General features: G+C 37.6%; 1 protein-coding gene across 2 annotated transcripts in view; it reads right to left on the reverse strand.

The window, feature by feature from the left end:
• ARHGAP15 (Rho GTPase activating protein 15) overlaps window positions 1-15224 on the reverse strand; it is a 617448-nt gene that overhangs the window by 218570 nt on the left and 383654 nt on the right. For both annotated transcript variants that reach the window (XM_082395825.1, XM_082395826.1), the window contains one exon: window positions 5812-5910. In XM_082395825.1, coding sequence (XP_082251951.1) covers window positions 5812-5910 — 99 coding nt within the window. The remainder of the gene's footprint in view (window positions 1-5811; window positions 5911-15224) is intronic.

The following is a 15224-nucleotide window of genomic DNA, read 5'->3' on the forward strand; positions in this document are numbered from 1 at the left end:
AAGAATGAACAGGACAAAATTAGCAGAACTGGGAGCAGAGCTTGTCTAGGGAAGGCATTATGATCTGCCCTTCAGGGGCCTAGATCATCAGGCAATGGGAATAGACTACGTAGTTTTATTTTTGCAAGTGAACACTTGGTAGTATCTCAAGAGGCAGACTGGTGCACTGAATCTTGCCTGTTCTTTTTATAATAAGTACATACATGGGCATGCCTTACTTAATTTGCACGTACATGTTAAGCAAGGCATGCACTATATATAATAGTAAATATCCATGTATTTACATATAGTCCTTGTTCTGAATTTTTATGACTCAGTAAGTATACTCCTGTGTAGGTGTATAACCTTACCTTCATATGATATTAATAAATACGTCTAAATAAATATTGACACAATTAGAGAAATAGATTCCATTTATAATGGCATGGGATTCTTAATGTGTCTTTCTCTCAAACTTCACGTAACAGCAGCTGAATTACCAAAAAGAAACAGTTAAGGTATAATAATAATCTTAGCCATTCTTTTTCCAAGTTGCTATAATCTACCCAAAGATAACTAATTGTTCAAAGTAAACATTCCACTCTGACCACAAAAGGAATCCATTACACAAACATATAATTCACAGTCATTTTTAGTGGGTTGTAAACAGTTTGGAATGAGCATAAAATGGGACAAAAATCAAAGTGAGCATTTTGAAATGAAAAAGTGTTTGCTACAAAAGGTCAGTCCCTTTGCTTGGCAAACTATGTAGAAAAGCCTGGGAAAATGCTGATCACACAAGCAATGAAGGAATTTTAAAGCCAACAGCCTCCTTGTTTCTTTAAACAGACATCGGAACCTATAACTGGATCCTGTCAAACAAACGACAGCAAAAAAATATAACAGCTGCTAAGAAGTCAAGTAGAGAGATAAAGCTTTTGAGGCTAAGGACCTTCTCAGAAGTAGACTAAAGGTCTTTCTTAAATCTTTAAGCAAGGTTATGGATCCCAGGGTGGCTTTTAGGCACCAAGTCAAATATGTAATTTTGTGTATCATTCTTGTCATAGTATTTTGTGTTCCAGAAAAAAGAAAGAGCAAAATTGTCGGTTAGCATCTGCTGAGGCATTCTGCAAAGTAGCTTATAGCTGGAATCATCAAATTTGGAAGACCTGGTATCACTGATTTTTAACTGTGGTAAAGAAAACCATATAATACAAAATTTACCATTTTAACCATTTTTAAGTGTACAGTTAAGTGGTGTTAAGTGTGTACACATTGTTTGCAACAGATCTCTAGGTATCATTTTAATGTTGTTAAATAGTTCAGGGGCATAATAATCAGAACTGGGAATCATGGAGGAAGAATGAGTTGTTAAACCATATTCCAAAGGATGAATGCCAATCCAAATGAAATTTAAAAATTGTTTTAAAACCAGCCCTATTCCTTTACAAACAAAAATATATTCAATGCATAAAAATACATTTAGTGTAGAAACGTGTTCATTCATTTAGTTAACTCCATTGTTATAGAATGGAAGTCTTTGGCAATGTATGGTATTGTTGTGTAGAAGAAGGACTGGTTCATCATCTATGGCATGTTCTTTTGGGTATCTCACACCAAGGGGCTCCTTGTATTGTGCTGTCACAATGTGTCAAGAAAATAACCTGGGAAATAGTGTGTAATTAAACTTCTGGTCTTATCAGGAGGCTAAAACCAGAAGAGTACGTGTTTTATTATTCAGGGTTTATAATGTCATTTAAAAATATATTCTAAATAAAAATTATATATATTTAAGGTGTACAACATGATGATTTGATATACATAGACACAGCAAAATGGCCAACTAATTAACATATCATCTCCTCACATAACTACCAATTTTTGTCTGTGACGAGAGCACCTGAAATCTACTCTCTTAGCTTATTTTCAGTATTCAACACAGTATTGTTAACTCTGGTCATCATGCTTGTATAGTAGGTCTCTAGACTTATTCATCCTGCATAACTGCAACTTTATGCCCTTTGACTAAGATCTTTCCATTTCCCCCATCCCCTATTATGCCATTTTTAAGCTGACAAACTTCTTCTATTGTTTTTTATTATTACTGTAGTGGTTGTTCTTTCTTCTAGCACAATATCTATTCTTTGCTTTCACAGCACTGATCACAGTTTGTTTAATGTATATCTTCTCTATATTCTCAGCTGGTAGTATGGAGAGTGACACAGAGTAGGTACTGAATAGCTACTTACTGCCGAAATGCAATAAACACTGGTGTCTGTTACTTCAGTGAGTGTTTACAATGTGGCACACACTGTGTGCCGTTCTTTCCAAATATCAGTAACTGGCCTTCACAAAGAGCAGTCAGTCAGTTACACAGTTTTCATATAAAAAACTATGGGTTAAGGTCTCAGTACTAATTATACCAGTTTAGTACTTTGTTTAGTTCACGTCTCCTAGGTCCTTGTCTCTAAGTGATCCAGGTGACCCTATTTTTAAGTAAGCAATTTCTATACACCTTTGAGGTCATCATAAACTACAGAAAGTGTTTTATAAAGCACTGAAAACTGGACTTCTCCCTGTTTAGACCTACATACCACCAGTGTGTCACAATGTTACCCTCTCCAGGCTTGTCCCCCCAGACCTCAAAAAAGTATCAGATGATCTCCTGCTTTTAGTCAGTTTACCATATGTATTGAACATTAGCTGAACAATAATTCAATATTTTTGCAGAAAGTGCTCCGGAAGAAGAAACATAAGTTGAATTTTTCATTGGCTACTTATGATTTCACATATATATATAAAATCTAAAACTGTAAAGGCAAGGCAAGAGAGAATGAACCACTTGGAAAAGCTTTAAAGACTAACACACTCCTTTACAGTTTGCCCTCCAAGTTTTCTGTATGTTTTCTAGGCCGAGCAGACAATGTCAGAAACCACAGAAATAACTTTAATCTAGTTATAATAGTTGGTAAGAAGGAGAATGCTCTGGTGGTTTAGAGGAATAAAGGAAATCCAAATCAAGATAAGGAAACATACTAAACAAGTGATTCGCTAAATTGGTTCACATTCCGCTCACTAAGAGATTTCCTTCTAGGTATGTCCAAGAGATGCAAAATTTAAAATGTAACTAATACCACTTTACCAGGGGTGAACAGAGAATGTATTTTGTGCCAAGGGCTGGGTAGGATTTCCCTGTGGAGACTAGAGGAGCATGGGCAAATTGGCTCTGCCAAGTACAAGTAACTAACTGAATGAATGAATGAATGAATGGAGGAATGAATGAATAAATGGTGAGAAATGTCCTCCTGATGTTGTTTCATTTGAAATCAAGCATGTAAGAAGCATTAAAAAAATCCAGCTACAGTTTGTAAATTATTTTTTTAAGGTGGGGGAAATAACCTCAAGAAAAAAAGAGAGAAAGGAAACAAATATTTTTTATAACAGCTGATGGGCTGCTGTAGTGAGGATTGAGACCATTTTCCTAAGACTGTGAGAGTAAACACACAGTTTTCTTTAAAAGTGCCTTTCCCATAACTGGTCCATAAGCATTTCCCATGACTCTGCAGTTAAGTATCTTGGCTGGAAGAGGATCTGGCCATTAGAAGGAGGGCTCTAGATATGCAGAGTCCAGCCGTGCTGAGAGACTTGGCACCTTTATATGCTACTTCCTAACAACAACCCCAGCATAAAATGTCATCAGAAGCCTGCATAAACATTGGACTTAGATTCACATAAATTATTTCTGTCCTGAGGTGCTTTATGCCAAAATTTAGTAAAAACAACACTTTGAGTAAATAGAATTGGCATATCAGCGTAAGAATATTAATCCAACAAAATGATCATAGAAAAATATCATCAAAAGCACACACTTGTAAATCTTGCAGTGATGTGAGAGGTTTACCTTGTGTCTCTGAGTTTTTATTGAACATTTCCATACAGTTCCTTTAAGCTGACATTGCCAAAGTGCTTTGAATTATCAGTTGCTTTATGGAATTGCAGTCTTTGAGTTTCATTAAAACACTTAGGAATTATTTTAATAATCGTATGTGTGATTAGTGCCTGTTCAGTGCTGAATCTACAAATTCATTTTAAGAGTAAACATTGGGACAATGAAATATAATGCCAAATATGATTGCCCCTGTCAGAAAATACATTGTCTTATTTTATTAAAAATCACCAACAAAATACTATGAACAAAAACATACAGTTTCTATTTATGGGCATTTTCTATTCTGCAATACCATGGTGTTTGCATGCCACAAGGCTGTATCTAGTAGAGTTTTCATTTTGCCTGGGGTATGTACATAAATAGAGAGGTATAGAACCGTTTTTTTACACATAGCTTATTATGTACAGCTTCCCCCAAAGTCCTATTTGGATTTTTGCTCTAATATAACAGTGCTCACACCATCAATGCTGAGTATTTATAAGTGAATGAAGATTTCCTGAAAATGATGATAATTTAACTATTAGCAATAATAGCATTATAGCATTTTCAGTGATTCATTTGGCTTTAAGTACTTATTAAATAATATTTATTCCTAAAATATATACTTACAAAATTAAATGAGATTGCAGCATACAATAAAAAGACATTTCTCTCTAAACTTCAATTGATTCCATTCCTCACAGATACCTTTCCTTGTGTTCATTCTGCTTTTACTGTTTTCTACTCTCTCTTTGAACCCTCACCTCTTCTCTCTGATGTGTTGATATGCTTTTCCCCAAAGCTGCTCACTTTATCCGCTTTCCCTACCCACTCGTCCCCTTCTTGTTATTCTCTCATTCCCTACTGATATGGGAATAACAGGATCCCAAGGCTGTCCTTACAGTGTAATCAAAGTATGAATTTCCAGGAGTTGGAAACTGCAGACCATTTTTATTATGTTTCTGTAATAAAGCCAGGTAACATCGAGAGAATTAAAATGGCTTTTCCCTAGCAGATAACTTGGTAAAGATTTCTTCCCTTGGTTCTATTGTTTTAAGAGACTGGGAGCTGAAAAGGGGAACAGATTCACCAATTCTTTTTCTGGAAACACCTCTGTCTTTTACATGATATATATTCCCCTAGATCCTGGGAATATGTTGTAAACTTTTAACAGATGGTGATGAAGCTTCACATTTCTATACAATATACGTTTTTGAGATTCTGCACCTACTGTATGTATCTTTCAGGGAAAATGACCTTGAATGAATAAAGTCATAGTCTGAAGGAAAAACACCCCACAGATAGACTAGCATAGAAATGATGACTCAGATGGGTTTTGTTTTGTTCCCCTCAGTAAGATGAAATAATTTCAAATGAAAAACAGAATGTTGAAATATAGGAATCAAAGGTCATCTTAACACTGGAGGTGTGTCTGTTAATTGTTCCAGGAAAACCAGTTAGGCATATTCTGTGCTGAACAGATACACGTGGAAGATGGAATATCACCATGTGCAAGTAGAAACGCTGTTTGCTTCACTTGGGTAATGTTGGGGGCTTACCAAAATATGTTCTGGCACAAAATCTACCAGCATGAATGTTAGGAGGGTTCTAACACTGTGAGTGCTGATATTTTATGAATGTTTTATCACTGGCGAGAAAACAAGAAGTTTGCAATTGAATCAACAACATGTCAGACAGAAAAAAATATTAAAAAAAGAACATTAGTGGGAATTATTGATGTCCCTACTGTGAAAACAAACTTAAGTTAATAAGAAACTTGATCCTCTTAACTGATTAACAAAAGTCAAGTTTTAATTGCATAGCTTGCCAGTGCTGTTAACTTGAGCACTGGTTGTGTAGAGGGTACAGTATTGGGGGAAACTGCTGTATATTCAGTTACCCACCTCTTTTTTCGACAGCTTCAATGCACTGCTTTACAAACCGCGGAACTGTGGAATTTTCACGTTCACACACTGTGTGCAGATGAGAGCCAAAAATTTGATCTGCAAAAGAAACAAAGATGAGCTTCATTAAAATCCAAGCTTGCGTTGTTCTTTAATTTGATTCTGTTTCCATATCCACTGAATGATGAAATCTGCATCTTGCATAGGAATCGATTTTTTGCTTTAATTCCAAAGTGTCTATTGTAGACATACAAAGACCATAACTCCCTTCCCTATGGAACAGGACTCTGGCCCCAGAGAAAGAAAACTAACACTCTGCCATCGATTAGGCAGGGATGACTGAGTAATTTATAGTCTCTCTGGGCTTAACTTTGTTGTCTATAAAATAATGACAAGGAATTAAGAAAACTTCTACTAAATAATTAATCTTAGCGAATTGGTGTCTTAGTGTTTGAGAACAAATTTGTCAATGGTTATCAAAATTATGATGTTGTTAGTATATGTAGAAGATTCACCCTGTGGCTCAATGATATTCGAAGAAAGCAAGTTCCCGGAGACTTACTTTGAAGTGAATTTCTTCACATCTCTCCTGCCTTGAATGCCCTTCCTCTTCTCTAATCTAAGTATCCCCTTTCTTTTAGGGCTCAGCTCAGATGGCTCTTTCTCCATAAACTCTATCCTTCCTATCTCAGCTTTATGTCTCCTGTAACATAGGTCCTTTGGAATACCAGTTCTTCAGGATGTTAATAGGCGATTTGGGGGGAAAAGCCTGTAATCAAAATGGTTTAGCCACATTGGGTTAAACAAAGTTAAACAGGTTTCTTTCATGTGTACTTATTTTTAGAGCCTGTGTTATGCCAGTGTGCACTGGGAATCTCCAGGCGGGGCTGGAGGATGCATTATTTCCCAAACTTATTTGAGTAAGATCCTTTTATTTCAAAGGGCATCTCTCCAGACTAATGCTTCCCAGAACACACTTTGTGAAATTCTAGCCTAGCCCTCTCATTTGGAACATGATTTATGCTACCTTGCATTGTGTATTTACACTTATAATATATGGAATGTATTTTCTCAAAGCAGATTCTGAGTGCTGCATTGCTTATACGTTCTTACGGTCACCAGTGCCTAGCACAAATTTGGGCCCATGGTATTCGCGCAAAGATTTTTTAAAACTGTGTTAAAATATATATAACATAAAAGTGTCCATTTTAACCACTTTTATGTGTACAGTTTAGTGGCATTAAGTACATGTGCATTGGTGTGCAACCATCACCACCATCCATTTCCAGAACCTTTTTAACAGCATAGATGTTGATTACTGATAATGAAACAAATATTTAGTAGGTTCAAGGGCTTCCCCTCTCGCACAGAATGAAATCCAATTCCCTAACATCACTACCAAGGCAGTAAACGACCTGACCTTCCACCAATTAACTGATTTCATTTGCTTCCTCTCCACTCTCTCCAGCTCATCACTTGCCTGCCACCACTCTGTCCACATTGCTGATTCATGTTCTGCCTCAGGGACATTGCACTTATTATTTCCTCTGCATGGAGCTCTATTGCCCTAGCTCTCTGATCAAAGGTCACCTTCTTATTGTAGCCTTTCCTATCCACCTTTAAATAAAACCTGGCAACCACTGCCAATAGAACTCTCCATGCTGCCCCATATTACTTTTCTTAGAGCACTTTTCTCCACCTGACATATTAGATTGATACGTTTACTGGTTAGTTGCTTCCCTTGCTTAGAATGCAAAACCCAGGAGAGTAAGGACTATTCCTATTTCCTTTATTACTGGATCCCCAGTAACTCGACAACGTTTGGCATACATTAGAAGTTCAATGAATATTTATTGAATTATTGACAGTAAGACAGCATCTTAATCATCAGTGGAGGTCTTCAATGCATTTAAAACATATTTTTAGCAGAAGTGGTGAGAAAAATATAAAATGCAGCATAACAGAATGCTAAACGATGTATTATTACAAAGGGGTCGTCAACATGGACTGTGGTGAGACTTCCAGAAAGTCACGGTTTTCATCCATTTCTCAGAAAAGGCGAAGGCTTGAATTGAGAACTTAGCAGAGAGGGAAAGAATTAAGGCGAAAGCACCAATAATAATGTACTTCAATATGGAAATGTGCATTTTTTGCAAGAGAGAGAAAGAAGATAAGCTCAAAACACAGCAACATAGTGTAGAGAAGTGGGAAATAATCATAGGTATTTGCTTTGAATAGCTAGTCAAGTAACAAAGATTTGTCCAAAAACAGTGAGTCACCACTATAAGAAAGGATAAAATAAAACATTACTTAAGAAAAATAATCCAAAACTTCAGATTTGATCATTTAATTTGGCCAGAGGTTATAGTCAGGAGGAATTGTTATAGAGTAGAAAATCCCTTAATAGTAATCATAATTCAAATGAATTTCACAAATATTTATTGAGTATCTTTTATACTTGTAGTGATGAAGTAGGCATATTAGGTTGTGAAAAAGATATCAAGAAGTCATAATACTGTAGGGCTGAAAGAAATATTCAAATAATATAAAAAATAGACTACAACAGGTATCATAAAAGGTACTCAGTGCTAAGGAAGATGTTCTATAGCATCGGGTTTTTTGAGTCATGTAGTGCAGATGTGGTGTTTGGTGGGGGCAGAGTGGAGGGAAGTTTATGAGATGGAGGTAATTCAAAAAAGATAGATTCCTGAATGGAGTGGTGTTAAAATCTGGAGAGAGGTTTCTTTTGTTTGTTTATTTTTTTTCTTCTGATAGGTAGATACAGGAAGATAAAGATGAAGGCATTCTAGTGTATTTACTGTTTCATTCACTCAGTTATTTACCAAAAAAAAAAAAAAAAAAAAATTCTGAGTGCCTGCTCTGCGTCAGGAACTAGGAATGGCACTGGTAACACAATAACCAAGACTCAATTCCTATGCTCTAAAAGTTTCTTGTCTAGTGCGGGCATCATATAAGTAAACAGGTAAGAACATATCGTGAAAAATACTATACCTGGGGAAGCACATATGCAATGGGAGCATGTTGCAGGGCAATCTGAACAGCCTTGAGTGCACATGGAAGACTTCCCAAAGAAGAAATGAATCCTCGAGGATAAGTAAGACTTAGACTGGAGAGGTAAGAAAGAGGACAAAAAGGGCATTTGGAGAAGATGGAGGAGAGGCAAACAAACACATCAATGATGAGAAGAGTGATGAGAAGAATGTGGTGTGCTGAGGAAAACATTCACTCTTTCTTATTTAGAAAAACCTTGATGTATTAAGCTTTAAAAGGAGATGAAGATTATGTTATAAAGAGTCTTAAATATTAAGTCAGGTAGGCAATTATTTGAGAGTGTGCAAATACCATCGATTTCTTATACACACCCTATTCCCCTCCCAACTTCTTTCTTGTTTTTAAAGTCCACTCATAAGACAGACCTGAAAATGTTCTCCATTGACTTCTGCTTCCCCTGTAGCTTTAGTTAGTTTAAATTAGATAGTTCTGGTTGGTAAAATGTAAGGGAACGTGACTTGGGAATCTACAAGAGATTTTTTTCCCTGATAAACGGAGAGGGGTATATGAAGACATTCTTTCTTTCTTCCTTCCTGCTTTGAACATCACTGTGCAATCATGCAATGCCTGAAGCTACTGCTGCAATCTTGTCACCACGAGGCAAGAAGCTTGCAAACAAAAGCTAAACATGATTATAAAAGAAGGTACAAAAACCTGAGACCTCAACAATATTGTTGAACTTTTAAACCTATCCTAAAACACTTTCTCTAGACTTCCTGTTATATGAATATAAATATAATAATAATTAAATATAATATAAATAATTTTTAACTGGGTATTCTATCACCTGTAACCAAAAGGTTCATAACCAAATGGGGGGCACAGAGAGTGGGGAAGACTGAACACAAAGAGATTTGTTAAGAGGTTAATGTGATTGCTCGGGGAGACCAGAATCAGGATAGGCTTGTGGTAAATTTAATCATCATTGAGAATTCATCTCATCTTCTCTGAATTAGATTCACACATTCACCACCTCTGCCATCTGACTGTGTAGTAAAACTCACTAGAGTGGGCAACATTTATTTTCCTCATTTCACTGCTATAGGGCTTGGCCATATGACTTGCTCTGGACAACGTAGCACGTGTAGAAATGATGTGTCAATTCAAGACTGAGGCCTTCAGACACATTACAGATTTCTACTCGCCTCCTTGCTTCTTCACTATTGCCAAGACCAAGAGTTTCCCTGGGTAGCTGCTGCCCCTTCAGTCTGGGCTCCAGAGTAAATACATATAGCACAGAACTGAGGTCAACCCTCAGTGAGGAGACAAGTCCAGTCAGACCTACAACTTAAAGCAGAGCTGTCCATTCAAGCCTGCCCTAGACTATGTGACCCAGAGACACATGAAAAAGAAGTGCTTTTTGTAGTTTGCCACTGAGATTCTATGTTTGTTTGTTAGGCAGCAATAGCTTACTGATAAAGATGATAATAGGAGTCTGGATTTTTGGTGATCTAAGCTATGCTGTGAGAATGAAGACAAAGAGAGTTGACAGGACATGGAAACCAAAACTGGGGAGCAAATAAATAGAGACAAAAAATCTAAATTTGGTTAGAACGTGGAAATATGCATTCGTTTAGAGTCAACCCTAAGGAGGAGTCTCAAGGGAAATTTCTCTCACCTTAAAATTTAAACTCATTATGTTTTATGTTATATTATGGCATTCCTTATTATGTATTCTCTCCAGATCAATTCAATTCTATTTAATTCAATTCAGCAAATATTTCATAAGCACCTACCATATGCAGGGCATCGTAAAGAATGCAAAGATTGACACTCATCCATAGCTATCTATTCCATGCCCACTGTAGCCCAGACAGTGTGCTCCATCCTAAAGATGCAATGATCCATGAAGCATGATCTCCTACGGTGCAGGGGGAAGAACAGCTCTCAAAACCAGTCATAATATGATGTGATTAGTGCTATCGCAAGGGCGCTCAATAATAAATAGCGAAGATATATTTAGCCAGGCAAGGGTCAAAGTACTTTATATATTTTAACTTATTTAATCTTTATAACAATCCTTAACACTTTGGTGGTAGATACTATTACCATCCTGATTTTATAGGAGAGGAAACTGAGGCACAAAGATATTGAGTCATTTGTCCATAGTTACAAAACATCAGGCTCTGGGGAAAAAAAAAGATAAGGACCTGAACTAAGACAATGGAGAGATGGGGTGATTCAGTGGGATTTGTAAACTGGATGCAGGAGGTGAGCCAACCCACCAGGCAAAGAGGACTTTTCAGGTGTTTTGCTTGGTTGAAGGAGACTAAGATGCTGAAAACTGAGGGTTTGGAGAAGAAAAGAGAGATTGACATTTAGAAGTTAGGATAGCATTTCAGACACAGCAGAACATTGATGGGATATCAAGGTGAAATTCAGAGACTATTGCTGATCATAAGGAAAATGGCTTTCATAGAATGAAACTGAGAAGCAGATGTTTGTGGTAAAGATTTGAAAAGAAGGTAAGAAGTAGAGATAGCAAATAGACTCCCTTTTTTAGAAGTTTAGTGGTGGGAATTCACTAATTATAAGGAAAGACGGGACTTGGGGAAAGATTTTCATTTGGGGTGGATAGGAGAGAATTTCAATTGCAGAGTGTTTCTGATTGCCAGAATGCTCTAGAGGGGGTGAGGTGCCCTCTTGGCTGTTTTCGGTTGTTATAATGCCTGGGGTGGGGGAGGTGTGCTACTGCCACTTACTGGGTGGTCCAGGTAAGTGCAGGCAATCCCGCACTGGGAGAGAAAATCCCTCCCTGATTGCCAATAACGCCCTGGTGAAAAAAGAGCTTAGATATGTTGAACTTCATTAGATAGAAGGGAGACGTTTGCTTTCCCTGGTTACCAGAAAGGTCAAAAAATTCCATCTTACTTATATCCTGCCTTTAAAGTGGCTGTACTTACCCAAGAAGGTGTGGCTCTGTAGTAGAAGGACCTAGCCTTCCAGGTAAACCTGATTGAATCAAAGGTTGTCATGTGGCCCAAGCTGGGTCAATGCAATTCGCCCTGCAAAAGTTTTAGAATTGGGACACTATAGACTGAGGTGGTATCAGAGATACCACCTGCTCCAGGGATTTGAATTGAAAGGCCGTCTAGATTTAGACACTGCGGGGCAAAGGCAGCCATTTGGGGAGATGGTGATGTGCAATGAATGAGTGTTACTGAAGCTAATATGCAGAGAGAGAGGTGAATGAAACCGACAGGCCTCAACTGCTCCCTTCCTGATGCCTAGGCACCATATATGGTTGCCATGGGGTGCATTAGGAATTAGAGGGAATTTCAGTGTAATACAACTAGACAAATTTGGCTAGCACATGGATATAGCATTGTCCACAAGGTTTCAAAGAGGACTTACAATCACAACAGAAAGGACCAGCCTTGGGAAAATAACTAAATGAGACCCCCTGTTACAGCTGGTTAGGAAGAGTAGGTTGTATGTCTGTTGGTTTTGCTGGCCCTGGAACTATTCTTCTATCCTCCAGTAAGAGCACCCTGGTTCTCCTTTGGGGATGATACTTTCTCATTCTGCTGCCATTTGTTTTGAGTAGTGCTGACCTCACCAGCTCCAGCTCCAGGGATGAACATGCCTTTCCTCCCCCGGCCGCAGTAATCGGTTCAGACATGAACACATGACCTGGTTGGATTCTGGGCAAGCAAATCCTGAGGCCTCTTTTTTTTTTTTTAGTGCTACTGGGAAAGAGGAGCCCTCTTGCTATAGGAGTTGGTAAACTATGAGGATATGAGTCTAAGCTTCTAGAAGTTATATTGCCAGCTTCTGGGAAAACATACTGGAGAATTAAGCCAACAGAGTGGAAAACAGCTGAGGGATGGAGGAGATAAACATTCGATAGCATTTTGTGCCCAGCGGTCCAGTCATGCCTGAAGCTATCCTTGTCCCTTGGACTTTTCAGTTAAGTAGTCCAATAAATTCCATTCCTACGTTTGCAGTTTGAATAAGTTTCTATCAATTACAACTAAAATACAACTTGACTACAACATTAGCCTTCAACATTACATGGTGAATTACATAACGTGGAGGAGATGGTGTTACACATGAAACGACTTTGCAAAGTCAAAAGTGCTATCCAAAGGAAGTAAATCATAGAGATTTAGCTTAGACATCATTGTCCAATTTAAGGGCTGTTGTAGGATTGCCACCCATCTGTAACTCTGATACAGTCCAGAGTTTGATACACCAAGGAAGACCATTAAATTACAGGAATGTGTTTGAACCACAGAACCTTCTATCTTAAAACCGTGTAAAGAAAGGGGGAGGGAGAGAGAAGGTGTTTTGTTTTCTCGGCAAGCATTGATGACCTAGCTTTTGCCCCCTAAACATCCATGCTTGCTATGCTGGCACGACATTAAGGATTATTTCTGCTTTTCCCCTCCTTATGGTATTCCAAAAAAGGGAGCAGTCCCAGAACCCTGAGCTCCCGGCTCCCCATCTATAGTCCCATCTGTGGGCTCACTGGTAATCCTTTATTCCTCTCTTAACAACTTTTTGTATTTAGAAAACACCTCTTGCTAGGGGTGCCAATATTTTCAGAATGCTCTGCACATGCCTATGGCCTTGGCTGGTGTGATCATTACGTCTTTGTTCTCCTGCTTCAGCGCTTGTACCAGGGGTGGCAGGCAACACATTGGTTGGAGAAAATCCATTTTCTGTAATTTTTCTTTGAAAGCATCTTTTGGTGAGAAAAACAAATAGACCTTCCACATGACTGCACTTACAAATCATGTTGTTTACATAATGAATTAGAGTTTAACTAGGGAATGGTGGTTTTTAATCTTTAAGCCCTCAAACTTTTGACTGATTTAGTTAGTTCATCAGCATAACCAGGTTAAGCCTCCCAGATTACAAATTAGCTTCATTCTCCCTCATCTCTGCTATATATTTTTTGACAAATTATGAAGAGAACACCCAGTAATGGGATCTTTGTCAGTTAGATTCCAAATGAATCAAAACTATGAGGAAAACTACTCAATAGAGGCAGTTAAATGTTCAAATAATGTGACGGTGTTATCATCATTTACGCAGGGAGACAATCTCCACAGGCTTTTCAAAATGATGTTATTCTGCTTTCAGGACAGAGGCCCATTGCGGCCACTCTAGTGAATTTTAAAGAAGAAAAACAAAGCACCTAGAACTACATACATGAAGAAATAAAGAGGGGAAGAGAAAACAACAACAAAAAATTGAACTGTTCGGACACACACACACATATTGGATAATTATTTTGGTAGTGAGGCATATTCATCAAGGATTCTGGCTACAATAGAAAAAAATCCACTGTGGCTATCTTAAGCAAAGAAAAATTTATTCAAATGATGTTGAAGGATGGGGGTAGGAGGAAACTCAAAGAATTTATTGAGAACTAAATGTAATTTATAACTGAATCACTTTGCTGTACACCTGAAACTAACGCAACACTGTTAATCAACTATACTCCAAAATAAAATAAAAACTAAAAAAAAATTAAAGTAATTTATTAATTCCTCAAAGAAATTACTGGAGGCGAGGGACCAGTCTTGGAGATGTTTAATCCAAGGTTCTCAGGAGATCCACGAAATAAGAAAAAGGAAATACAGCAACTGCCTTGTAACTCTGAGAGCTGGGTCAGGAAGCTATACGCATTGTCACCTCCACCACCAGTACTGTCCTAGTGACTTCTGTTCATCAATTACTCGAGATCTGAAGTTCCAATAGACAATGTCCAACGGGTTGAGATTTTGTCTAAAAAATGGGTTGAAATGAGAAAATATACAGTCCATGTAGCTTCCATAGTAGGTAGCATTCACCTGGAAATTTTCTCCCTTTGGAATGCCACACACATGGGCAGATCATTTCCCAATAGGTTGCTATGAGGGCAGGGCAGTGGAGAGTGGAGGGCTAAAATAATATTCTCAACACAGGTAATTTCAGCTATTTAACTGATTTCATCTTTTGATTTTAAACTCTAAGTGACATTTGGTTTTCCTTTTGGGAGTAGGTTTCCAGACCAAAACTTTCAGATTGCTTATCAGGGAATTGTATTTCTATTCTTATATTTTCTCCACTTCCATTCTTACATTTTTCTCTTCCTCACCTTTAAAATACTCACTATATGAGCCCCCATCATATAACTTTCCCACAACTTTACTGAATAGTTTTGGAGAAATAGGTGATTTAAGTTAAGAACTATAGTTTACTGATGGCTTATGGCTTTGAATTAAGATGCGGAAAAATATGTTTAATGCTAAAACACTAGCACTGAACTTTATCTTAAGTGCTTTGGAAGGTACCGCATTGTCTTATGATGCCTCAGGGCTTTGATTAAAAATATCAGCTATTGCTTTTTG

This window comes from Balaenoptera borealis (genome assembly GCF_965194805.1).
Source record: "Balaenoptera borealis genome assembly, chromosome: 6".
NCBI classification, from domain to species: Eukaryota; Metazoa; Chordata; class Mammalia; order Artiodactyla; family Balaenopteridae; genus Balaenoptera; species Balaenoptera borealis.